Raw genomic sequence first — 25,517 nt, 5'->3', positions numbered from 1 at the left:
TAGTGAGTCCAACGGTGCTTTAACACTGCTCGGAGGCGTGTGAGCTACAGGTTAAGCCGTGCCCAGACGCACAGGGAGGCAGCCGCTCGTGCAGGCGGCAGCTTCCACCGAGGGCAAGCCGGAAGTGCGGCTACACAGCGAGAAACAYCCGCCCACGCTGGGCGAAAACAGGGATTGTGCAAATCCCATGTCGGAGCAAGAGCACATTCCCTTGCCTCTGGCTAGGGCAGGTTCACCACAGGCCTCTTACTCGATCTGTTTGGGGCAAAGAAAAGCCCCTTCTCCTCTCTTTTTCTTTTTTTTTTTAAGGTAGTAGTCTCCTTTTATCATAAATGTAAAATGCCATGCTTTCTGGGAACTTTCTCATTTGTTTAAAGTCACGTGGCAGAAGTAAACAAGCAAAACTCGTTCAGATTAGCAGTAACCAACAGCCCCAAACTCGAGATGTTTGTCCCGGTGGGCAGAATTAGGCCACTGTCAAGTTGCAAAACAGCCTTTTAGCCTGATATACCTGATAGGGGCTGTGTAGAAATGTATCATATCATGCGCTCGCATAACAAGCCACCAAAGGCRCACAGGAAACTGGACTAGTGCTTTGCTCTTTAATCTGGTAGATTTTAGCAGCACCCCAGTGGCGCCTTTTCGCTGGTGGCGGGTGACAAGGCAGCCGGAGCACGCGGTGCGGCAGGCCGGGCTCAGGCGAGGGGCATTCGCCCGCCATTTACCCCAGGGACACCGAGCGCGAGGCTGGCGCGGCATCCTCGCCGCCCGCCACGGCTCCCACCGCTCCCGCGCCATTCCCCGCGGCCCGCGAGGGGCTGGCGAGACCCCGGCTCGGGAGCCTCGGGCGCCTCACGCTACACAAATACACATTAAACACACACACAAACGCGCGGTTACGGCGCGGCGGTTACGGAGGCGGCGCCCGCCCCGCGCTAACGGTCACCGGCGCGGCCCAACGGCCGCGGCCCCGCCCCGCGCGGCCCCGCCCCGGGCCCCTCCTGTCACCCCATGGATCTCCGTGTCCCCCCAGGGCCCCTCCTGCCCCCCTCCTGTCACACCTTGTCCCCAACTCCTGCCCTCCTCTTCATTCCCCTCCTCATCATCCAAACGTCCTTTCTGTCTCCACACTGTCCCAGGAGAGGTGTCACCATTGCCTTCCTCGTCCTCCTGGTGGCCCTCCTCATGGTGGCCCTTCTCATAATGACTCTCCTTATCCCTCATGGTGGCCCTCCTTGGGGTGGCCCTCCTTGTGGTGGCCTTCCTCATNGCCGCGGCCGTTGGGGGTCCCGCCCGCGCCGCCTCCCGCTCCCAACGGCCGTTGCCCCCGCGATGGCGGTGTGCGGGGTCGGGGGGAGGCCGGGAGCCCCGCCAGCCTGGGGAAGGGGAAACCGAAAGCAAACGGAAAAGGAATCGGCAAGAAAAGGATTCTCGGTTAGAAGGGTGGGCGGCGCGGGGCGGGCCGCGTGGGCGAAGCTGCGGGTCGTGCGCGTCCGTGGCTCCTGGTGGGCGGCATCGAGCTGGGAGTGCTCGGGGAGCCCACGGGGGGCTTGAGCCGGGAGTAAGGAAGGTGTTGCGAACCCCTGCAGCCGTTTTGCCTTGTATTGAAGCTGAGATGTTGTCAGGTGTTAACACATGCCCGTTTGGGTTGCATTGATCTGATCTGCGCTTCACCTGCGCCAAACTTGTGGAAAACTGTGGAGCTCCTCTGCGGGAGGTGCTGGCCAGGCTGCGCCCAAGCAGCCCCTGCGAGGGCCGGGTGGGACCGTGTTTGGGCCTGCTGTGGCCTTGCATGCAGGCACCCAGCTGCAGCGGGGAGGAAAGCTGAGGAGTTGTTGGAGGAGAGAGACCGGGAACGGAGAGGGGAAGGGCAGAGAAGCTGGAAGGTTCATGGAGARAAGAGAAGCAGTGAGGGCATGGAGGAGGGAGGCCCTGTGCAAAGCAAGGAGAGAAACATGTGGAACAGCCTGAGTTTGAGCAGGAAATACAGGACAAGGAGAAGAGATTGTAGCATAACACACATGCAGAAGTAAAAAGGAAGATACTTTTCTAATTATTTGTCTTTTTATTCTTCTTTATTGTGGTGCTGAGCCAGAAGGAGAGAATAGTAAGTCATCATATAGTCTGACTGTAGCACGTAGGGGCAACAAGAGTCTGAATTTAGTTCCAGTGCTTTCTAACTGTTGAGTGCCTGGCGTTGGAGTCTAAATACATGTGTATTCCAGTTAGTGGCATTATAGGAAAAAAATGCCTACATCAGCCCAAGCATATATGATGTTACAAGTCTCTTGTTAGACTACATACCTCCCTCAGCAGGAGTTSGTCTAAATGAAATGGGAGATACCTGTTTGTCTGCTTTAATCGGAAGGCAAGCAAGAGAAGGGACGTTTTTGGATCAGGATGAAGCAGGAGGCAGTATAAAGCTGGTGAACAACAACAAAAAACCCTAGAGTTGCCAGCTGTTGCATTGCAATGGGGCAGTATTAGCAAGCTGAAGGTGGCTGCTGAGCTGTGGAGCTACGCTATGGTGCAAAGCAGGTCTGGGATTTGTGTCTTTCCCTGGTACCAACCTTGCCGTGGAGGAGAAGAGAGAGGAGAAGCGGAGGGAGGAAGCCGGTAGCCCTGATGCCTTTTGAGAAGCCAGGCTGGGGATGTGCCAGGTGAGGTGAGTCGGTGCCCTGAGGTGGCGCGGGCGCCTCTCACCCGCAGGGGAGCCTGGCCTGCTCCCGAGGTAAGAGCGGGAGCGAGGGCAGAGAGCACCACGGTGGCTCTAATGCGCTTAGGGAGATAAATTAGGCTGCTGATGATCCCTCTGTTACTGCTGCCGCTTCTAGTGTTTGCCCAGGAGCAAAAGGATATGGAGGAAACTGGGAAGTGCAGGGAAAAGGAGTGAGGAGTGCAGTGTGAGCTCGCAGGGAGGKAGTCCCCACTGTGATACTTTACGGCCGTTCCCCCCGCCTCTCCAGACAAGGCAGATCACAACAAAGGCAGCCAGGGAGGCGTGAAGGAGAGGTGTGAAAGTTTTGGCAGGATAGGTGTGTGATAACTGGGGAAAAAGYGACAGTGAACACAGGCCATGGGGCGAGTTCCCTTCGTGTGTGAGAGTGGGAGGAATCCTTCATTTGTCTCGACCTGTTAGCAAAAAYAATGTTTTCTAGCACGGTAGAACTTGGAAAAGTTGCATCCAGAGCACAGATAAAATCTTTTCACTTACATCAGTCCCTCTGCTACCCGGCCCAAGCAGCTGTTTTCCGACACGCACTCCGTCCAGCACCCTGCCTCTTCTGTGTGTGCGAAAGCCTGCCAGGGTTTGTTTTCATTTACTTTTGAGATTTGTTGGGGCAGGTTGTCTTTTAAGAACGTGATGTAAGCTGGAAATTAAATTGATTTGCTAATTCAAAACATGATATATCTGCTATATCAAGAAATGTGCTTAAAAAAAAGAGTAAAACTTGTAGATTATTTAGCATTCAGTTTCTCTGCTGGGCAATAAACCTCTCTGGGTAGTTGGTAAGAACTGTCAAGTTATATACAAGTAAAAGGCTTGCGTGGTCTGGTTAGTAACCCAGGTTTGTGTGAGTGGCTGAGCGTTGGCAGTGCAGTCCCGACGCCTGATTTTACCCATCACCAGTTCTGTGTTGCAGCCACGCGCWGTGGCCAGGCTTAGGTGGTGTGTCCCCAGGTTTTTGCAGCGCTGAGATAGAGCTGACAAATGGCGACTTACACTCTTGTTCCAGCTACAGTTGGAGGTTTCTGATTAGTCTTTAGGAGCGTGGCACAATCAGTACTAATAGCCCGTGTTTTCCAGATCAGAGGAGGTTGTGCTGCAGCACACAGACCTTCAGAGCACTTGGAAAAGCCCCCGGCAGTGATCTGCTGAAGGTGCATGTGTGTGCTTCTGCTCTGCGTATCGTGCTGCACCACTCTGTAGGTTTGTTGCGCAGGAGTTTGCCTGCCATGGTGTTTAATACCCCTCTGTTAGGAGGCTGAGAGAGAACCAGGGGCAGTAATTTTGCCCAGTTTGTGATATTCGTGCCACCAAAACTGATTCACTGGCTTCTAGAGGTGGTTATGCACCTCCAGAAGTACTCTCTAGGGGAATAGCTCCTGTGAGCTCCCCTGCTTAGCTTCAAGTAGAAGTTACTGCCTTTTTAATTGCTGATCTTACCCAGCTGGTTTTTGTCTTAAGCAGTTTATGGTGCCTTTAAGGGGTAGAGTCATGAGGTGGCAGCTTCCCTCAGGGGGAGGGAGGAGGGACAGCAGTGTCTGCTGCCCTGCTGCATCCAGGAGATGCTGCCAAACAGCCTGTTCRCTGCTTAAGTGTTTCTGTTATCTGCTTTGTGTTTAGGAAACAAGGAAGCTCCAAAAGTTGCCCTGAAGGCAGCCTTGGACTGCTGCTCTGAGAAGTGTGAATTGCCTCAGATGAGGAAACTTCAAAATTCACTTCAGGGTTGTCTTTTTTTAGGGAGGATTTTTATTTTTTTAGTATAATTCTGCAAGGAAGAACATTAAAAGCAGAGATTACCTGCTAAATTCCACTGCTGCAGTCTGACCTTCCTTCAAGGGAGAGACTGAAACCTCCGCKTGGAGGATTTGAAGGCTGTTTTGCTTAAGTGCCAAGTTCATGTGCAATGAAACAAATGCAGCAGCTTCCTTTAGCTGCAGAAGCACTTGAGGAAACAGCCATGGGGGTTTTGGTGAGCGAGTGGCGCCTGTGACAGGGCTGTCCCCCCTTCTGTGCCTGGCCCACTACACTTAAAGCAAGGTGGGAAGTGCAGGAAAGGTGCATAGTGCCTCTGTTGCTCACTGGTGAACGGTGGTATCCTCCTCTAGCAAAACGGGAAAAACTAGGAAGAGATAAGACTTTCTAGCTTATTTTGGTACCTATTGATGTAAAATTTACTTCAAACTTACAAAAATCAGGGCATGCTTTGCAAAAAATTAGCTTTCCTTGCACTCTGGAAGGTGCRCAGGTGGAGTTACCAACACATGTTGGCAGTTTCCTTTTCCTACTCCCAGCCCAAAGGAAAATGCCATCCCCTGTTTCTGAGAAGGACATTTCAGGTACTCMTGCCTTTGGATCTGGACTGGGGCACTATGCTGTAGCTTAAAATCTGAAGTAGGTGTTTGCCCCGCTAGCGGTCTTTCAGCAGCTGGCTGCTTTGCCTGCTTGTCTCTTCTCTGCAAATGGTGAATTAAGCTCTCCTGCTGGGAGAGCTTAGCTGAAATAGTTATTTTGAAGCAATAGTTATTTAGAAGCATATTTTGAACTATGCTTCAAAATAGTTATTTTGAAGCAACGCTTGCTTGGACGGACCAACTGAAAGATTGGTGCTGCCTCTGGGCTTTCACACTTGTCAGTGTCAATGCCTAGGAGGACTGACTGGCGCTAATGCTGCATCAGAGGCCAGGCTTGGCCTGGCAAACCGGTTGCTTCTGAGGCTATGCTATTTCTTTGCCCCCTCTACTACTTTCTAGTGAAGCTGGGGAACATGACACCTCTTCAAGAAAGACATGTAAGACGGCTATTAATTTATCTACTTCTGCCTCATCATGCAGTCTGCAAGTGACTTGTCAAATGCTTTTTATAGGCAGATACTTTTCTAAACCATTTGAAATTTCAGCATGCCTTTTTTTCTTCTTAAAAAGCCCACATTGACTGTGAAATCACAAAAGTTGATAGATTTCAGCAGCRTCTTAGTTCTGCAGAGATTTTGCACACCCTCTCTCGGGCAAGATTTTGGGCACAAGCTGGAGGGAGATAGTTTGTGTAGTGACCTCCTTGACTTCTGATCGGAGCAGCTGTTACATCTAGAGTTGGAAAGATGGAGAACAAAGCACTTTCAGCCATATGTACATATGAACAAGAAACCTCTGTAATTCCTTGAATAGGGGAAAAAAAAGAGAAAAGGAGGGAAAACCAACTGGAAATTCTTGGTTACTTCAGACCTTGGCTGGTAAAATCTTTCTTGTCTAAGGGTCTTAATACACCTCAGCATGGTTTGGAGGCTGGTTAACAGCTGGGTTTGTTGAGCTTTACATGCCGCAGAAGTTTCCCAAGCAAACAGTTCCGTTAAAGCATGGAAGAATTAATGCTACAATTGTTTTATCTGTGAAGTTCAGAATGCCAAATGGTTATCAGATCACAAGCCAAGTTATCTACAGGTGCCTTTTGGTATTGAATTATGCATGTCAGGAGACTGCTCCAACTAACTGCTTGCCATTCTGCACACTTCCAATCTCAGATATTTGATGCTGGTGACTACTTTGGGATAATGCAAGTAGAAGAGGTGGATGAGGAGGAAGAAGCTGATGAAGAACTGGAAGCACAGGTGAAAAAGAAACCAAATCCTGGAAATGATTCTTGTTTCAAAGTGATCATAACAAATGAGAATGGACTTCAAGCCTCCAATCCAGACAGGTGAGCAGTGATTTCCTAACTGCTGTTCCATCTTTGAGTAGCCTCAAACCCTAAAATAATGACACATATGTGCAGTTTGCTTTAAAACTTGATCAATCCCATTCAGAAAGCCCCTGTTTTTCTTACTGTAAAATATAGTTGCCTGTTTCAATAAGCATAAATAATCTGCATGCTGTGAGGCATATTTTGCAATAGTTACTTGTGGCGCAAGTATCTTACATTATTCCTCTTTAAAATATGCAAGAGAGTGCTTAGAAATTAGTCCAACTTGTAAYAAACTCCATAAATAATATCAAAACTTTGTATTTGTGAGTCTGTGTGACTCTGGAAAGAAATTTGTCCTCCACCAATGTGTGGCTGTAAGATAAAGGTTAAGGTCTTCCGGAGCTACACAGTTCAGTTCTATAAAATTTTATTTTTCAGATCTTTCATCATCTAGAATTCAGATTTTTTCTTTTTTTTTTTTTTTTTAACTCGTTAAGGCTAATTTTAGCTGAATGGACAGTGTAGAGCATGGATATCCACTGTCACATGCCAGATTTAACCAAAGTTATTGTCTTTCTAAAACTGAGGGGAAAAAACCCTTAAGCTATGAATTCAAAACCTCCTGCAATAAGCACGGACTTCCCTGCAGCATTCAGTTGTGTATGAAGGTAGGAGCAGAATACCAATGCACATGTCTATGAACTCTGATTTGAAACAGATTTCAAAAATCCTTCCCTTTAGCACTCCTTGGGGTCTCCAATTTCAAAATTAAATTTCTTTATGTGGAATCTGAGATATGGTAATCGGTCAGGACATTTAATCGACGTGGCATGGGACTTGGTTTTAAATTTCTCAAGTGTGTTTTGGTGTTGTTTGCCCCTCTTCCACCCTTTATGAAGAGTGGGTTTTTTTTTTTTTTTTTTTTTTTTCCCTCTCTCTGGTTTAGTTCACTAAGAAGATGGAACCAAAATTTGGAGAACTCTTCTGTTTAAATAGCTGTGCTTTTGCTGTAAACATTGAGCAGCATAAATGGGGCTTGTTCTTAAGGGAAAGCTTGCCAGTCATTTGTGGGTTTGTTTAGTTCTAGCTTGACAATTCTTTTAAAACAATACTTTTTTCTTCTTCCCTCAAAGCCCTGAAAGACTGAAAAACCAAACACCCTCTTTTCTTACAGACAAGTAACACAGGCTTGTGATAATCTCTGCGTAGTTTTACAGATAACTGTAGATGTTAAGAGTTCACCGGTAACGAGATATCTGAATACTGTTACCAAATATAGTGTTTTCCTCCTTCAGACAAGAGTTTCAGGTTAATGCAGCAGAGATAATGATGACCAAAGGGAAAAAATTCTTGTGTCTTGAGTTATTAAAGGGATCTGGAGTTACAAACTGTGTGCTCTGCTCTCTGCTTTCYCCTCATCTTCCTGGAAATAATTACTAATGTACAACTAACTTCATAGAACAAAAAGTGTGAATTAAGCCACAGTGTTATTTTTAAGAAGTTGTTCCCATTCTTATGTGTCATGGTGTACACTCTAGGAGTTGCTTTGGGCATAGGAAAAGAAGTAGTTGTCCTCCGTGTACAAGAAGCTGTAGCCCTTATTCAAGGGAGCCTTTGGCTGTGTACACGTAAAATGACATTGCAGTAACGTTGCTGGAACCTCTTGAAGCATTTTCCTCATCGACCACGCCTGGACGTACCGCATCGACCATGCCCGGCAGCAGCTGCTCCACGTCCCTGGCTTGCTTCACAGGATGGCGGATCTCATGGGCATTGACTTTCACGGAGAGGTCCCTGATGAGGACAGTATAGAGCAAGTGCTGCAAGAAATGTGGAAATACAACCAGACCTACCAGCTTTCTCAAGGGGTAAGTCTCTAAAGTGTGACTGTTAGGATGCTGAAGAGTTCTAAGGAATTCTGTGTGAAGACATTGCAGTATGTGGGTGTTAACTAACAGGTGTCTCTTAATACTAAAAAAAATTCCTTTAGTGACATTTCAGAACAGCTGGGAAAGAGAGTGAGTGTCTTGCAAAGCTAATACGTGCCATGGTTTTCTACCAACTTTCTAATAAGAACTTAAGAGTATTCCTCTTCACTTTGAGAAATGTTTGTTTTGTTTTTTAATGGAGGGGAAGAGCAGAATGCACAACAAGAGGGTTCAAAGGGGAAGATCTGCTTGTGTGTTGTGGGTCTGGGCTTATTTTTGCCTATTCTTAAAACGTTCTCATAATGAAGGTGAGAGTCCCCCTTGAATCAGCTGTCTCGCATGGAAGCGCGCTGTCAGCAACCATGCCCACAGCCTTCCTCCCCTTTATGCAGTGCTCTGTATACCAAGGGTGTGTTTCTGTTTTCAAATAACTGAGCTTCCTGGCTCATATTTGGCAGCAGCTGGTTTTCCACGGCATGTAATATTAATTCACCCTCGGGCTGTTCTGATGTTGAACAGCTAACCTGAAGACAGAGTCTTCAGTAGCTTTCTGGGCATAGCTTGCACCAGGAGCTGCTGCCTGCAGGTAGAGTAGGTCAGACCACAGCAGGTTTGTCTCCCTTTGGCCTACGCAGCCTTTCGGCACAAACCTTGTGGATCTTGAGCCTTCAAATACCCCCACAATCATATATACTGTCTCATGTCTGTTRTTGTTTTGTCTCATGTTTTAAACATGTCTTTAAAATTCTCTTGCACGGACTGTGATGCAACTCTCGGGATTTTTTTTTGAGTTATTTTGTGTTAAAAAGGAAAAAGGTAAATTCTTATGGCTGAGCTCTGTGCAAAATGGGCAGGGCATTTGTCTTTTATCACGAGCAGCCTTGAACAGCGTGAGCATGACCAGCCTGTTGCACTTGGCTCATGGGCCTGAGATTGCTCCCTGCTCTGCAGCACACGCTTTATCAGGGTAGGTGYTGACTTCATGGGAGTATCAGACCTGAAAAATCTCTGTGAAAGGAATTCATTGTGGCTGTTTTTTTCCATTTGTTTTTTAAGCAAAAGGCAGATCCGAACAGTGCTTCTTGTCTTTCTGCCCTATGCTTTTCTTTTCCATCTTGTCATGAATAGCCCATAAATCATGTGGGATTACCTGTGTTAGCAATTGAAAAGTGCTTCCCCAGAAGGTGATTCATGTAACCTGTAGCTGAACCTGGCCTCTCTTCCCCTCCCTGGCACTGGACTGCTTGCATAACTCAAGTCATTTGCAGCTCCTCCATCCCCTTCTCCTTGTGCCTCCTTTTCTGCCTCTGTGAAAGACAAGCAGCAGGATTACCAGGAAACTGAGGCTTTATTCATTCAGTTGGGGTTGTTATTGTGAGAAGCATTGCAGGAAAGTGTGATGCAGGCCCAGCAGCCTCACACAGAGCTGTTGCTGCAGGTTCTGCTGACGTCCCATCCTGCAGCTCTGTATTCCTCCTCAATGCAAGYTGGTACCGAAAGAAACTGAGGGAAAACTTAAGTACAAAAAAGCCCCGCATCCTGCTGCTGGTTTAGCTCCCTCAAATGGCTTGTTTGGTACAGGGGACGTGGGACTGCTCATCAGTAGCAGTAGTCAAAGAAAGAAAACGAGRAAGCGCAGCTGGGATGGGAACCTGCCTGTCTGTTTTCACCCTGGCTGGAGGCTAGAGTGGCTCAGCCTTTGGCAGGAGCGATATTCCAAACCTGCCACTTGCCCAGAGCCTTGGCTGCAGTGGGAAACAGGGAAGGGGGTGTCCTGCAGCGCTCGTCTAGCGCTGGGTGCGTGCGACCTGTCTCACTTCTCCTTCCACAGACTGCCGAGGAGAAGGTTCCTGTGTGGTACATTATGGACGAGTTCGGGTCGCGTATTCAGCATTCGGATCAGCCCAGCTTTGCAACAGCGCCTTTGTTCTACATGCCTCAGCAAATCGCATACACTCTTCTCTGGCCTTTGAGAGACCTGGAAACGGGCGGTAAGCGTCTCGGTCATGCCTTTTTCTTTTCACTCCCACAACAGGAAATAAGTCATATTGTTATAAATCAGTGAACTCCAAAATGCCTGCATGTTTGTACTCCTATGGAGTTAAAAAGGCTTGCCTTGAGGTTCTAGCACTATAGCTTATGTGAAATGGAGGTTTTTATCTGTACAAGTTCAAACTAATATTTTATTGTCAGAGAATGGGAATCTTGCATCGCTGTTCTAATATAAAAAGCTGAGTCAGACCTCTGAGAGTTTTTTAAAAAGCTTCCTCAAAACATCTGTTTGTATTTTTGAGTCACCGAACCACGTGCTCCAAGTTGGGCAATGCCAGACTAACTATTTGTTCCTGTAACCTTGTTTGGGGCCTCCCTTATGTGCCCATCGTGTAGAAGGGATATTCTTCCCTTCTACCCTGTGCTAAGCTAGCTGGCTGACAACTAAAGCTTGCAACCCAAATAATACCTTTTTTTAACATAGTTGCTAATTCTGTCTAATTTTGCATTTAAGTCACCAAAGTCGTGATAATACTCGCTGCCATGCTGTCATTTGGGTGATGTGTCACAAGGAAGGCTTTTACTGGAAAATGAAGGGCAGTTCCTAGCAGCCTCTTGTTTTGCCACAGATGAGGTGACTCGTGACTACGCGTATGGGGAAACGGATCGCTTGATCAGGAAGTGTGTCTTGTTACCGTGGGTGCCTACTGACGTGTTGGACGTCAACTGTTTCACCCCAGAGCCATCAGATGAGCATTACCAGGTATAATTCTGACAGCTCTCCTCTTTGCCTCTCTTTCACCAAGAGACAGCATCCGAGATCCTTGCAAATGTGCTGATTCTGCTTCTTTCTGGCATGAAGATTGATAGCAGTGTTAGATATGAACTGGAAGCTAAATCATTCCAAATAAAGCATGGTGAGATGACAGGTATTTTATACATAACATATAACTGTTCCGAAAGGGAAACAACACAACCTGTCTCTATGAAGTGGGTTTATCTATTCCATTTCTTACTAGAGACATGATATTGTCTAAAAATAATTTGTGCTCATAAACACATGCTGAAAAATATTACATGCAAGGTAGCTCTTTCCAGTTAGCTATTGGAGACATTGTCTAATAGACTTTCACAGTTGAATTCATTATTGTAGTGCTTCTTGTCAGTCTTGAATTGCAGGAAACTATATATTATTTACATAGCAAGTACATACACTTTTCAGGCTGGTTATGCATTTAACGTTGTGATTTAGAACCATTAAACATTGGAACAGAGAAGGGACAGCATCTTTTAATTTGATGGCCCTGTTAAGTCCTTTGTCTGTGATTTATTGCTGAAATTAGTGCTGTTTGGAATCTCTCCTTTTTGTGAGACAAACCTGTATTAGATTCCTTTTTAGCAGAAACTGAAGGAGCATGATTCCTGGTGCAATAGAGGATGCTGTACTGGCTGCTGACTTTCAAAGTGCAGCTGCTAAAGATGTGCCCATAGTGCCAGTGATGTTAGTAATGATGGGAGGATGAGCAAAACCTGATCCATGTCAAATCTCAGTGCAAGTACCAACCAACTGAGCTTTCTTTGAATAAAGAATATTTAGTTGTAGATTATAGYCATAGGCTGGTGACAGACCAGTGAAAAACTGCTTAGCAAATAGCATAGCCTTAAACACTGAAGTGAGAAGTCTAGAACGAGATATGAAGTCGCTGGCATTTCTGCAGCCCGTATCTTAGCATACACAAAAGCAGCATGCACAGAAATGTGCACACAAGTTCAGGAATCTCTTTGCAGTATTAACACAGGAGCCAGCAATTTGCAGAGAACTGCAGTGGTACGAAAATGTTACTAAGGATGTATGCAAGTGATACCATTTCACATTTAACTTTGCTGCTCTCTCTTTGCAGTGTCTGCAGCTCAGAGTGTTTCATTTCTCTGTGCAAATAATTTGGTAGCTGAATTGGCTGTGGTGTTGGTTTTTACTGTAGCTTCTTCTCCCTTGTCCTTGTAATAAGAAATTTAACTAGTTAACTTAGCTAATTTTCTTTAAATAAATCTGAAAACCACTTGTGTTGTGCTTAGAAGAATTACAGAATTGTTAACAGTGACATCATAGCTTAACTTCTTCCTGTTTTCTCTTYTATTGCCTGTTTGTTGCCTGGTTCTTCAGCACAGACCACAAAGGTTATAACTGAGCAGTACCATGGGCAGTGATTGAAGTAATCATTGCAGAAACCAGTATCAGAGGAGGTGATGCTTTATGAAGTGTCTGGGGTGGGCAGTAGAGTAGCTGCTGTTCTGTGTTTGAGTCACAGAAGAGAGGAAAAAAAGTASTTTTCTGGTAAAGGGGAATGTGTATGGCTAGGCAGGCATTGCAGAGCTGCAGCTGCTCTGGTTTTCAGAGACTCACTTCTCCTATCCTAGGCCTTTGTAAGGAGCTACTTCCTTAGGATATCACCAGTKACCCCAAAGTCATGTCTTTACTTTTACCAGTCAGAGGCTGTAAAAGATAGGTGAGGTTTATTTCTTTATTTTTAAGCATGCTTACTAWGAAGGACTGCAGAAAGCTGCCTACTCATTTGTACGGGAGCAGAGCTAGGTTCCCACTTCCTATGCAGAAGGGGTCACTTCTTCCACCTMCAGTTTGTCTTTCAGTGCACATGAGGATATATGGATTGGTGCTTTATGGGAAGCTTACAAGCAGGATTTTCTCAGGAGGTTTATGCCATGTTGATAATCCCTCCCATCTAAGCCATACTGCTACTTCTTTCTTTACCAGTGTCTTATAACCTCTGGTTCCCYTCTGCCTTGACACTTATTTTGACTTTTTTGAACAAAGGTTTGCACAGCATAATACACTTCTAAAAAGGAAGCTCCAGTGGAGTTGCCTTGAGCCAAAGAAAGGGACTAGTGAGATGTACAGCTGGACTGTCACTCCTACTATCTCTGCAAATGCTSCTGTGCACTTGTGTTTATGTATATAAAGAGATGGGGAGTGACAGAGAGTGAGCTGAGGAAGATTTGCATTTTGGGGAAACTTTTAATAGGCTAATTCTAATAAAAACACTTGGATTAACTCTTTGTCATATTAAATATTTTACCTCTAGCTTGTTTTTAAAGGCTGAATTAATTATTTCTCAATTACTTCTCATAGACCTGACTCATACGCCAAGTTTGGTGTAAATTGCTGTTCACACCCCCTGGATATCATGGAGTTAGATCATTGGCCATTTATTCCACCTAGTATTAACTTTTTGTGKGTTTTGTTTTTCAGGCTATTTTAACAGAAAACAAGGAGAAACTGCCTATAGCAATAAAGCCATCGGTGTATGCTGAAGACAAAGTTTTCAAGTATGTATCTGCAAACAAAATACTTTCTTAGCAGCATAAGTAGTTGCAGTTTTTCCAGCTTTGAATGCCAGAGGCAAGTTAAGGCATTTTTATGCAGTGACTTGCTTAAAACTCCAACTCATGAGTTCTTCATGTGGGAATTCTAGTATATGGATTGTTACTTACCCTTCTAGAAGGAGTTTAGAGTTTTAAATAAGTGCCACCTTCTGGGTGAAAGAAGTTGCATAATGCTGTAGTGTTGTTTTTTTCACTAGGGAGTGAAGTAGGAATTCTGTTCTATTTTTCACATTTTAAATTGGAAGTGTGCTCTACTACTGGAATGCAGATGGTGGGAACCTACTTTATAAGAAAGTTGAAAAAAAGCACTGCCAAGATAAGGGATTGCAAAGTGCTTTGGCCTCTGCGCAGAAACAGTGGCACTACACGACTACACTCCCTTATTACTAATTTTATTCTAGGAAAACAGGTAGTTACCTTGTCTGTGCTCCTGAGTCTTGATCTGTGGTGTTTGTAGCATGGCATTGGCATCCAAGTCCTGGCATGCAGCATTTTCCATGATGCAAGAAATTCGGTCTGTTGGGTTTACTCACACCCCCCACCCCAGCTTCTTGTGTTTGAGTTTGTTATATCCTAGACTGCCTTTGTCTTGAGCGTCAGAAAAGGACTATTGGAAGTCTGGTGTCCCTTTTGTTTGAGAGGCGTTTGTTGACTTGCTCAGTGATAACCCAGACTTCGTTATGCAGTTGAAATCTCTGATTAACAAACCTGTGAGGATAAACAGAAGCTATTTTTACCTCCTGTGTGCTTCTCTCTGTATGTCMGAGACAAATACATGCAGTCTAGCAGAGATGGAGAGGAGCAGGGAGGATGTGGGGACATGCCAACTTGCCTTTCACTGCTACCCCATTCTTGCAGTGCCCGTCCTTTGGCACTTTGTTTTGGGTGAATCACATCCCCGCAGGGAGAGACGAGGAGCATGTTTGCCAGAGTCTCCTTACTCAGCCTTTGAGGAATGTTGCTAACACCTTGCCCAAATATTCCTAAAGGGTTTCCTCTTCTCTTGACCAAAGGCTTTGCTGAGGAGGAGAAAGGGGAGCTCGTGTACTTTGTCCTGCACATTCCCGCTGTTTCAGGGGATGTGGAAGAGAAGCTGAAGTGTGCAAGGCTACAAAGTTTGGAATTTTGTGCCTGGGACACATTTTTACAGAACCATCCTGTTTTCAAGTAGAGCTAAGACAGAATGGGAACTGAAATAAACTTTTAACCCAAACTCTAAAATATATTGGAGCAAATGCTTGTAGTTTAATACAGCAAAATGATAGGTTAAAATTTGACTTGTTTTATTACCGACGACTGCTGCCTGTGGCATCCAGCTGTGCTGAGTGTGGTCCTGAGGTGAGGGTAGYTTAAAAAAAAAAAATTCAAAGACAAAATTCATGTGCAAAGCCCTAGCAATTTGTGTTAGGCTTGGTTTTCTCTTTTTCTCTTGATCTTGTCTTTCATGTTTCTCTTCAGCTGTATCAGTCATCTTTAAAGGTGCCCAAAGAGCTGCTATGAGACATCTCCTGTTTTGATCAGTCGTGTCAACTCTGTGCTTCAGGACTTGCTTCTCGTAACTGCTTCTTAGTACCCTGTGCTTTAAGGATATTAAGTAATGTCTAACATTGCATTTTATCTTATTTGCCCGAGTCTACTGAATAAAATCTTTGTCTTTAATCTCTGACTTTTTAATATGCCTGTTAGGACTTCTGAGTGATAGAAATGTAGKTAACTGCCCTCATTAATGCAGAGTGAATCACTCATTCTGAAATGAATGCTCCCAAATAGGTTAGTTAATGCTGTAGGTTAATATCGTAGAGGGATCTGTCATACACAAAGCTCTACTCTGAGCTTGCTRTATGCTTTTCTAAGTCTTTGTGTATTTTCAGATAGGTATGGAACATGCAGCCATTCCTTTAACTGGGAACAAAGGAATAACAAAAGTTTAAAGTCTGCAATCCAGAGTCTTTGTGGCAAGACTTTTATGGCAATAGATTTGTCTATAGAAGGAATTAAATAACTTTACCTGGCGCGAGTGGAGTGGTGTTTTCCTTCTAGTTGTATGTAGCTGGCAGCAGCACCAGGCAACAACTGTAATGTGCACCCTGGCTGCCTTATCTCTGTGGGCTTCCTGCACTCAGCAGTGGTAGGCTGAACTCCTCTATTGCCTCCCGCTTCCTTGCTGTGGCTTTTGTATGTTCTGAAAGCTAATCTTTAGTATTTAACCCAGAGTGCCCACGAATTTCAAGATGTTGTGGCAAGCCTGCCAARCTGAAGAAAGCAAGCTTTTTTTATCTGTTTTTTTTTTTTTTGCACTGATAATGTGAATAACACCTCTTGGCAGGTTTCTGTACAGCTGTAAGCTACTAAAATGAGAGTGTCTTTCAACAGCCTTTGGAAGCGATATCTTACAGAAGATAGCAGGATTCTGTACAGGCAGCGCAGTGTGTGAACTCTTGTGCTAGTGGGAGATTTTGGAAAGAATTTTGAAAGATTTGAATTTTGAAAGATAGGAAGGACTTTATTTTTAATGCTTCACAGGGAGAAAATGAGTATGGGGATCTTTCTTCTGCTGTTCAGAGTAACCAAATGCAGGTCAATACTTGAGCTTTTCATTGATTTAACACTAGGGGGGGGAATTGATTTATGGGCGTGCGAGAGGAGGTGACCCATCTCTCATCGTGTCTCCAGCGAGCATGAAGTACATGCTGCTGCTCTGCCCCGAGGAGCATCTGTTTTGTGCCCAACCAGCTAAGTGATGTATTTGGAAACGTGGTATAAAAGCCATGAGGGAGAAAGGAGAAAACCCTGCCTTGATTAAATGATGTCTAGGGACTGATGTGGAATGAAGATTTACTGGAGTTATCAGACGCTGCCTGGCTCTCCAGCAGTTTCCTTCCATGCTGCACAAGGTCACGAGCCTCTGCCTGGGATCTTTTGTTACAGCGTGTTTCATATCGTGGCCTCTTTCTGCCTGGAGGAAAGGGCTTTGCCATGGGAGTTAGGTTTTCCTGGCCTTAGGCACCAATTAATCAGTTTTGACACCTCAGGTTATGGTTCAACCACATTGTTGCATTGTTGGGGGAATTGCTGTGAGAACCATCACTTGATGAAATGGAGCTGTCAAGGTATTTACTGCAGCTGGACGCACAGGAAGCTCTGCTTTTTTTTTTAACCTTCAGGGATCCCCTAGTGAGTTACTTCTACTGATTCCTGTTTGAAAAAATATATTTTTAATTTTTTCCTCTAAGTGCTTTAAAGGTCTCGGGCAGTTTGTATGCAAAGGAGTCTGACCCGTGGCTGTTTGTAGCCTCCAACGTAATACTAATTGTGAGCCGAGGTTTCACTTCCTTCCTGGGGAAAGCAACTGTAACTGGACTATTTTTACAGATAACCAACCCAAGAGTCATACAGCTTAGCCCAGAATGAGCAATTGTTGTACTCCGAATCCGTAACATAGACACAAGTCTTATTCACCCAGCCACGTTGCTTTTCTGAATAAACATGCCAGCTGCTGCACTTGGTTATGTTACTTTTAGCCTCTTTTCTTGAGTTGGGAACCAGACGACACTCGTGAAACTCGGGAATCCTGGAGGCYGGCATGCCAGCGCCGCGACGCACAACCCACCCATGCATCTTTCCACACCTAGCTCAAGGGGCTTAGGCACACAAACTAACACTGCTTCCATTTGTCTGGTGGGTTCAAGGTGGAAAATCAGTCTGTTCTACAGAACTGATGATCCTCCTGTTACCAAATGCTGTCGGCAAGGTTTGGATCCAGCTTCCAAGGGCCAGTGTTGGTGTGGGGTGTGAGGGTTGTGGGATGTGCTTAGAAGGGACAGAGCTGGGGCTGAACGAGCAACCTGAATCCTAGCGTTTCTTGTGTTCTGCGTGTTGCTGCCTGTCAGCTGTTTGTGTGGGGATGCTGGCTGCTTCAAGGCTTTGCTGCAGGGTTGTCCATCTCCACTCACTGCTTTGAATGACGTTGGCTTTGGGAGCACTGCAAGTTGCTCCAGCTCCGTGGCTGTCTGGGTAGATTGGTGGGTCTTGTAGTGGGTCCTGTATCCAACTTGATAATGTTTTTTTTCCTGATGTTCAGGCTTGGAAGGAGAAGCTACATGTGGCAAAAAGTGCTGATAGGTCTGTGAAAGATGTTTACCCCACTCCACTGTAGCAGTGCAAACAGCCTGGTGGCTTCGTGCCCCAAGGATGTCAGGGTGACTCTCCTCATTTGCAGCAACTTCACCCCTTAGCTTAGGCTCCATCCCTTAGCCTTGGGCTGCAGCGTGGATTGTATAACCAGTGCAGTGTCGCATGTGGAGCTGTGCAAACGCTTGTGGCGATATGTCAAACACCTCGCCCGCTTTTCTTTAGAAGGAATATGTTTTACCTCGTGACTGTGCTATTTTTGCAGTTCTTTTAAGAAGCCTCCCTCAGGGGAGTATATCTTCTGGTTGGTTAGTAGGAGGAGAGGAAGGTCACACAACTGATAATAGGACAGGAGAGGAGAAACAAAATAGGGGTTCCTCAGGGGAAACAATACGGCTGATATCTACTCTATTTTAATGTTCACTTGCCCTGAGAACTGTTTCTCTATTTCACTGTTGGGTGGTGGGTGGTTTTTTTTTTGGAGGGGAGGGGAAGGAGTCTTTGTTCTGAATTTTGAAATTTTTTCTTTTTTGGAGGGGAGGGGAAGGAGTCTTTGTTCTGAATTTTGAAACAAGGGACCTCACTTTCACCTGTAAAATCCTCAAAATGCCCTGTTCTGCTCTCTGCTTATTCTGGCATGCCAGGTAGCCGAGCCACTGAGCTACAAGCTCTTTTGAGGTCGTGCTTCATAACATCTTATGCTCTGTAATGTACATTCAGATTTGGGTTGGGTTTTATGAGGGGAGGGAGTGTAATATTAACTCCCAGATTATGTGTACTTCTCTGCACTAGCGTTGTGTGTGTACTTCGTGTAGTTGGATTGCTTGGAATATCTTTGAGTGTGTTTGAACSTCTGAGCAGATGAAAATAGCCTTGTGAAGCTGCTGAAATGGTGACCAGGTGAGATGGTGACTCTGTGTGTGTGTTTCTCATGAGTGACAGCAGGTGCTGAGTTGTAGGGCTTTTCCAGCAATGGAGGCACTTACGTGATATCTCAAGGAACTAGKATTAGTACTTCTGCCAGAGGCTTAGTAGAGGCTTAGTCACTCTCTTTTGCATTGCTGTTGCTGTAAAAGTTCCAGGAACTAAACCGTTCTTTAGATTTCTATCTCAAAATATGATTTTTTTTTTTCTTTTTTTAATCTGTCCTTCTGTTTAAAATGTTCCTAGGGAGCTAAGAAGTTAGGAGATTTCCATAGACAGTATGTGTGGGTAAAGCCTAATTGCTTTAGGAAGCCAGACTTTAAAAGAGAGGGGAGGGTACCATTTTATTCAAGCTACAGTCACTCTCAATCACCAAGCTGATAGTTTTCTTTCTGTGCCTTTTTCTTTTTAGGGTTTTCACAGATGTGCAGCAGGTCCTCAACAACCTGACGCATCCCCGCTTTGTGCTCACAGACAGYGAGCAAGAAGCAGACATTCTCTACAACTTCTCACACTTCAAAGACTATAGGTTGTAACTATATCTGGGATGATTGGTTTTTTTCCCCTGTAGAAGTTGTGTTCTGGAAGGCCTCTTTTTCCCCTACCCTTTCCCCTTTCTGTTTTGTAGGAAGCTAAGTGAGGAGAGGCCTCAGGTGATGGTGAATCAGTTCCCCTGCGAGAACCTGCTGACGGTCAAGGACTGCCTGGCGTCCGTGTCGCGACGGGCCGGCGGAGCAGACGGGCCGAGGTGGTTGCCGCGGACTTTCAACCTCCAGACCGAATTGCCCCAGTTCATCAGCTACTTCCAGCAGCGTGAAAGAAGGTGGTTCATATTTCCATTCCCTTGGGTTTTGTGCTTTCTTGATCCCATTTCTTGATCCCAGTGCCTGCATTTTGGCACTGGCAACTRTCCTGCCACCAGATTGTCACCACTTGGGCTTTGCTGTGTTTTGTTTGTGTTCACGTGCTGAATCCYGCCCGTAAAGTGTAAGGTCTTGTTAGTTATTTCCTTCCGTGAGAGTAGTAAGTGAGAGTTATAAGAGTAGTTTGAAATGCCTGGGTGCCATCCAGTTTTTGGTCACCTCTGAAGGAGTCGAATGTTGAAGAGGGAGATGAACAGGGAGAACGTGTCAGGTGCTGACTGAAAAGATCAGAGGAAGCTGCTGTTGCATTTCTGCCCCTTCATGCCGGGAACCCAGCACTCCCTGCTACCAGTGAAAACCCCTTAGTTCTTGCCTTGTGGCCCACAGCTTTATAAAAGATGCCAACAAGGAAGGAAGTACCTAGATGAGCTCAAGTGCCTGCTCAGACATGAGGCTGAGCTTGGTGGATGCTGACAGGCYTGGGGGCTCTCTCGCTCCTTTTCTTTCTCAGGGGAGAAGACAATCACTGGATCTGCAAACCGTGGAACTTGGCCAGAAGCCTGGACACCCACATCACCAACAGCCTTAACAATATCATCCGGAACAGGGAAAGCAGCCCCAAGGTGAGAGAGGGTGGCCAGGAGCAAGCTGGGAATAGCAGAGCCAGAGAAAAAATGTGTGCGGGGAAGGACGCCTAAAAATACAAGGAAGGAAATCAAGGAAATCAGTTTTCTTCACGGCACGTGCTCCCCATAAGCGTGCTGCTTTGATCAGTTCAGAATTGGTTTATATTCAAATTGTCAGCTGTGTTTGCTGCAGCGGTGAAATGCTGTGGAGGCAGAGTGGGAGACACTTCCATTTGTGCTAAAAGGCTTATTTTTTCTTATCTAAAAACAATCCAGAAAAAATGGCCGTGATACCAAAGATSATACTCCAGTGTGTTGCTGCTTTAATGCTAATCCTTGAGCAATGTCAAGAGAAGAAGAGTTCATGTTCTCCTGTAGTTACTGCTGGTCCTAAGTTGTGGAACGCTGCTGCTCTGTCCCCAAGTTGGTCGTTATCACTGGTCCCCTGCTCTGCAGTTTGGAGCATTGTTTTTGCCACCAGTAGATGAGTYGTGAAGTCTTTTTTTAGGGAACCTGCAATATGCAGTCGTATATTGGGCTGTCATCTAAGCTGTATTTCTGCTAGCATGTGAACTGTATGTATTCTCTGAAATGTGGAAGTGCACAAAGAATTGCCTCTCAGTTCTACTTCAAAACAAAGTTAATTTTGTCTATATTCCTGTGACTTTATAGTGATTTTCTTTTTTTCTTCAATTGGGTTGTGGTCTCTCTTCTATCTCCCCCTCCCCAGCACTGAAGGGCTTTGATAAAAGGTTACCTCTTTGCATAACTTCATGTATTCCTGCACACTTCTAAAGCAAGACTGAAATGCATGCAAAGATATATTAAATCATCAAGTTCTAGTGACACTTGACTTAGGTTGAATTATACTAACTGTGGGRTTTTTGTGGGGTTTTTTGTTTGTTTGTTTTTGTTGTTATTGTAGGTAGTGTGCAAATATATTGAGAATCCAGTCTTGTTTCACCGAGAAGATGTGGGAATGGTGAAATTTGATATCCGTTACATTGTCTTGTTGCGGTCCATAAAGCCACTCAAGCTTTACGTCTATGACGTGTTTTGGCTGCGCTTCTCAAATAGGTAATGAACTCCTTCCCCTCCTCAGACTGAAGAGTTTCAGAGTTGAATCTGGTATCTTGGAAATGAGGGGGTGTTTATCTTTTTTCATTGATTTAGGGCATTTTCCCTTGATGACTTGCATGACTACGAGAAGCATTTCACTGTCATGAACTATGCTCCCGGTGTAATATTAAAACAGGTAAGCAATTAGATCCCAAACACTTCCCTGTCTTTCTATTGTTAAATCATCTTCCGCTGCTGCCTGTGTGGCTGCTGCCAAATAAGCTACTTCACATTTATTTAAACAAGCACTTGGTGTGTTGAAAGTACTCTAAGCAAATATTTTCCTAGACTATTTTTCCTGTGGACCCCATATCACCTGTGAAACAAGCTTTTCATTGGTGGCCAGTGATAGGACAAGGGGYAATGGCCATAAGCTGAAACACAGGCAGTTCCATCTCCAGGTGAGGAGGAACTTCTTCCCTGTGAGGGTGCCAGAGCCCTGGCACAGGCTGCCCAGGGAGGCTGTGGAGTCTCCTTCTCTGGAGGTCTTCCAAACCCGCCTGGGTGCCGCCCTGTGCCCCGTGCTCTGGGTGTCCCTGCTGGAGCGGGAAGGTTGGACTAGATGATCTCTAGAGGTCCCTTCCAACCTTGAATATTCTGTGACACAAACCTATATCCTGAATATAAACTGCTATCATCAGTAAAAAAGAATTATTAAAATGGCAGCTAATAGTTTTCAAAGACTTTACTATATCTTTTTTTCCCCATAATAAGAAACACTAGAACAAGGAAGGGGTTCTGGAACTGCCAAATTCCCTGCTTCTCTACCTGCAAGAAAATAATTGATGTCCCATTTTCAATCATCTGTCATGCCCAACCAAAGCAGTGTTTATTGTTCCACTCTTTTAGGTACATTGTGAAGAGTTTATTCCTCTTTTTGAAAAACAATATCCAGAATAYCCGTGGACCACAGTACAAGTAAGTGAGCAACTCATCTTTCTCATGTAAAGCATCTATGAATCTTTATTGCTTAGGATGTGCCTGGGTGAACTGAAGAGGCTGATAGAAATAAGGCCTCTGATCTGCTCCTCAAGGGCTCCTGCATTTGAGGGGTTACACTCTCAGACTGGACAGTGCAGTGGCTGCGTTTACCCTGTGGCATATTTCAAAGAAAAGTGACTGATCTTTTCTCTGTGGCTTGGGTTTTGTTTTGTTCTTAATCCACCATCACTGTGACCTCTTAGAGGTATCAAGTTCAGAACCTGGTCCCTGTTTCCTGTTTTCTTTTCCTGACTTTGAGACCTCAGTGCAGAATTTCCAGCTGCTGCCCCAACTTTTTCTGTTTGTGAGTTTACTTCGTCCCTGTCCCTCCTGTTGCCTTAATACTCTTACATCAGAAAAGATAATCTCCTAATACAAAGGCATATTTTATGTACAAAGACGAATCTCCAAATTCCACTGTCCAGCAATAAAGTGAAGGCAGATTTTGATCCTGTCTTTGCAATCATTTTTTCAAGAATTATTGAAGAGCAAAGAAATGGTTCAGAAATGCACACAAAAACATTGCATCCTTAAATGTTTATAAGGACCTAGAACAAGCAGAAGGAATGGTTTAAAAAAAAAAAAAAAGCACTTATTTCTGCATATGCTTTCAAAAGTAAATAAATTACTCACCTGTAGGTTGACTTCCATAAATTATTTTTTATCTGCTTTAGCTAAAAGCCTTTATCCCAGTAAAGACACCCAGAGCACGACAGGTTTTGCAGCATTACATTTAAGTCCTTTTACACGGAGTGAAAGAAAAGAGAGGTGACAAAAGACAGAAGCCAGACTGCAGGTTGCCCAAGGTCATACTGTGTACAGAACACGAGGAGTCACCGCTTTCCCCTTTGCAGAGAGAAAGGGGGTTACTTCACCATAGCTTTCATGCTAAGTATTTTCCCTATTCATTTGTATTCCACTGTCGCTTTCCTATTTCACTTTCCCATTGGTTATCTGTTTCTAGAAGTATCAATATAATGTCATCTTACACTCTTCGTGTCTCCACAACCTCCCTTTTTTGAGGGGCCGACGTGGACAGAAGATTTTCATTTACAGTACAAACCACAGCTCAAAAGCAGTGTAATTGAGAGACAAGAAACAGCCCAGTCTTTGGAGCTGTTTTTCTGGTATTCACACAGCTTTCCTGGGCTTTTCCTCTCCTCTACATCTAAGTGTAATACTGTACATAATGCCTGAGAAGGAATTTAATTTAATATTAAATGCTCTATTTCCAGGATWTCCATAGTATTCATGTTTTTATGCTTATAAAAAAAATAAGTTCATGGCTATTGGCAGATGCCAAGCACTTTCACGATGTTGGTCTTTAGGTCTAAATGCAGCCTTTGGGGCTGGTGCTGGATGGGTTTTTATCCACTGGCTTGTCATTTAAGCAAAAAACCTCCTGAACAAAATGATGAATATCTGTTGCTTTCATATAAATTTTCTGTATCTCATTTGGAGRTTTTTCCTGTCTTTTAGGCAGATATTTTTAAGGCATTTACTGAATTGTTCCAAGTTGCTTCAGCTAAACCTGCCCCTCTTGGGATCTGTGATTATCCGTCATCGAGAGCAATATACGCCATCGACTTGATGCTCAAGTGGGACRTCAGCAGCGATGGTGAGCAGCTCCTCTCCTTGAAAGATGCTTTTATTTTCCCCATACTTTTTAAAACAACTTTCTTCTAGCTAATCATGGCCCCGGCCAGGCATCTGCCTCTTGTGGATAGAAAGCAGCAGAGGCTCCCCCACAAAAGGACTGTTTGGGCAGCATTCAGCCCAGCCGAGTGCTCTCTTTTCCCGTGTTGTGCTGCACAGGAGAGAGCCTCATGCCTTGCGCTCGCGGTTGCTCGAGGTAGTGGTAGAGGCTCTGTGTTGGTTGGTGCTGCCTGTGGCTGCTTCTCTAACTACTGGATCATTTTCCTGGAGTGAGGTGCTGCAGGAGGAGGTTTAAGTCGCTCATCGTGGAGTGGGTAGTGGCTGTCGCTCTCCTTGAGAAACAGGAGGCACAGAACTGAGTGCTCCTGTCCAGATCAGGAGGAGCAAAGGTTGAAAGCGCCTGCTCTGTCCGTGCTGCTCTGTGAGCTACAGAGTTGCCTCGCTGAGTAGCTCTGGTATGGGCAGAGCAAGGCAARTCCCTTGATATTATCAATTCCAAGAGAAGGGTTGCAGTAAAAGGAGCAAGCTCAGCTGGTAGAGCAGGAGCCGAATTCTACAATTCAGCTCCTGTCTAGACAAGGCCTTGGGTTAGTCCAGTGACTGCAGAATCCCTTGGATATATCTGTTTCTGGGATATATTTTCCCCTGGATAACAGTGGTAGATGAGACCTCCCTCACCTCCAAAGCAAGCATGCTAAAACAAATAAAAACACTTATCTGAGTCATGGAAGATGGCTGTTTTCAGCCCTCTTTCTTTCTCTCTGACTTGAGGCGATGTATCTGAATATAGCCTGTATTAAAAGTTAGTCTTTGTGTTCTCCTTTCCAGGGAAAAAAATTATGCAGCCTCAGATCCTGGAGGTGAACTTCAATCCTGACTGTGACAGAGCCTGCAAGTACCACCCTACCTTTTTTAACGATGTCTTCAGCACCCTCTTTCTGGATGAAGTAGACAACTGCCACGTGACGTGCATTGTCTAGGCAAGGAGGCTTCACTCTGCAAGGGGTTGCCTTTCCAGCAGGTGCTCAACAGCAATATTTATGTCAGTTCTATGAGCTGCTTATGCAAATATCCTCCTATACTGGTAACCCAGGAAAAAAGAATTGTGATATCCTAAGAATATGCATAACTGTATCCTGTATTGGTAATCATTTTGTCTGCCTTTTCCTTGTCTTGCTTAGTTTTATATCGCCAATCTGCGTTGACCAAATGTCTTGGTTTGTAGAAGATGGGAGACCACAAAATAGAACAGTAACTGGAGCAATGACTTGTTTCTCAGGTAGCCGAACTCTCACTTGCTGGGAAACATTGTACAGCTTCTCTMTGTCGACATTAAAATTACAATTCAGTGCACCATTTTTGAGTTAGTCTGCCTTATTTTTTTTTTTTTTGATCCCCTCTGTTACACAAAGATCTGAAATGTTTCAGTAGATAAGTTGAAGTGAAGCAAGACATTTTTAAGGCAGCATATATTGAGTTCCACATGAAT

At 44.9% G+C, this 25,517-nt stretch overlaps 1 protein-coding gene across 1 annotated transcript; it reads left to right on the top strand.

The window, feature by feature from the left end:
- The first annotated feature begins 6,248 nt into the window (after positions 1 to 6,248).
- TTLL12 (tubulin tyrosine ligase like 12) lies at positions 6,249 to 25,332 on the top strand. The gene is made up of 13 exons (XM_026054322.1): positions 6,249 to 6,421; positions 8,076 to 8,274; positions 10,166 to 10,325; positions 10,956 to 11,089; positions 13,595 to 13,671; positions 19,196 to 19,312; positions 19,412 to 19,606; positions 20,158 to 20,269; positions 21,198 to 21,349; positions 21,446 to 21,527; positions 22,241 to 22,309; positions 23,852 to 23,990; positions 24,857 to 25,332. Exons 1-13 carry the CDS (start codon positions 6,276 to 6,278, stop codon positions 25,006 to 25,008), a joined length of 1,734 nt encoding a protein of 577 aa, XP_025910107.1. The 5' UTR covers positions 6,249 to 6,275; the 3' UTR covers positions 25,009 to 25,332.
- The last annotated feature ends 185 nt before the right edge of the window (positions 25,333 to 25,517 follow it).

The sequence above is a fragment of the Nothoprocta perdicaria genome, unplaced genomic scaffold, assembly GCF_003342845.1.
Source record: "Nothoprocta perdicaria isolate Ctin4 unplaced genomic scaffold, notPer1 scaffold_120, whole genome shotgun sequence".
Taxonomy (NCBI): domain Eukaryota; kingdom Metazoa; phylum Chordata; class Aves; order Tinamiformes; family Tinamidae; genus Nothoprocta; species Nothoprocta perdicaria.
The sequence above is the reverse complement of the archived record's forward strand: the minus strand, read 5'-3'. Positions and strand labels throughout refer to the sequence as shown.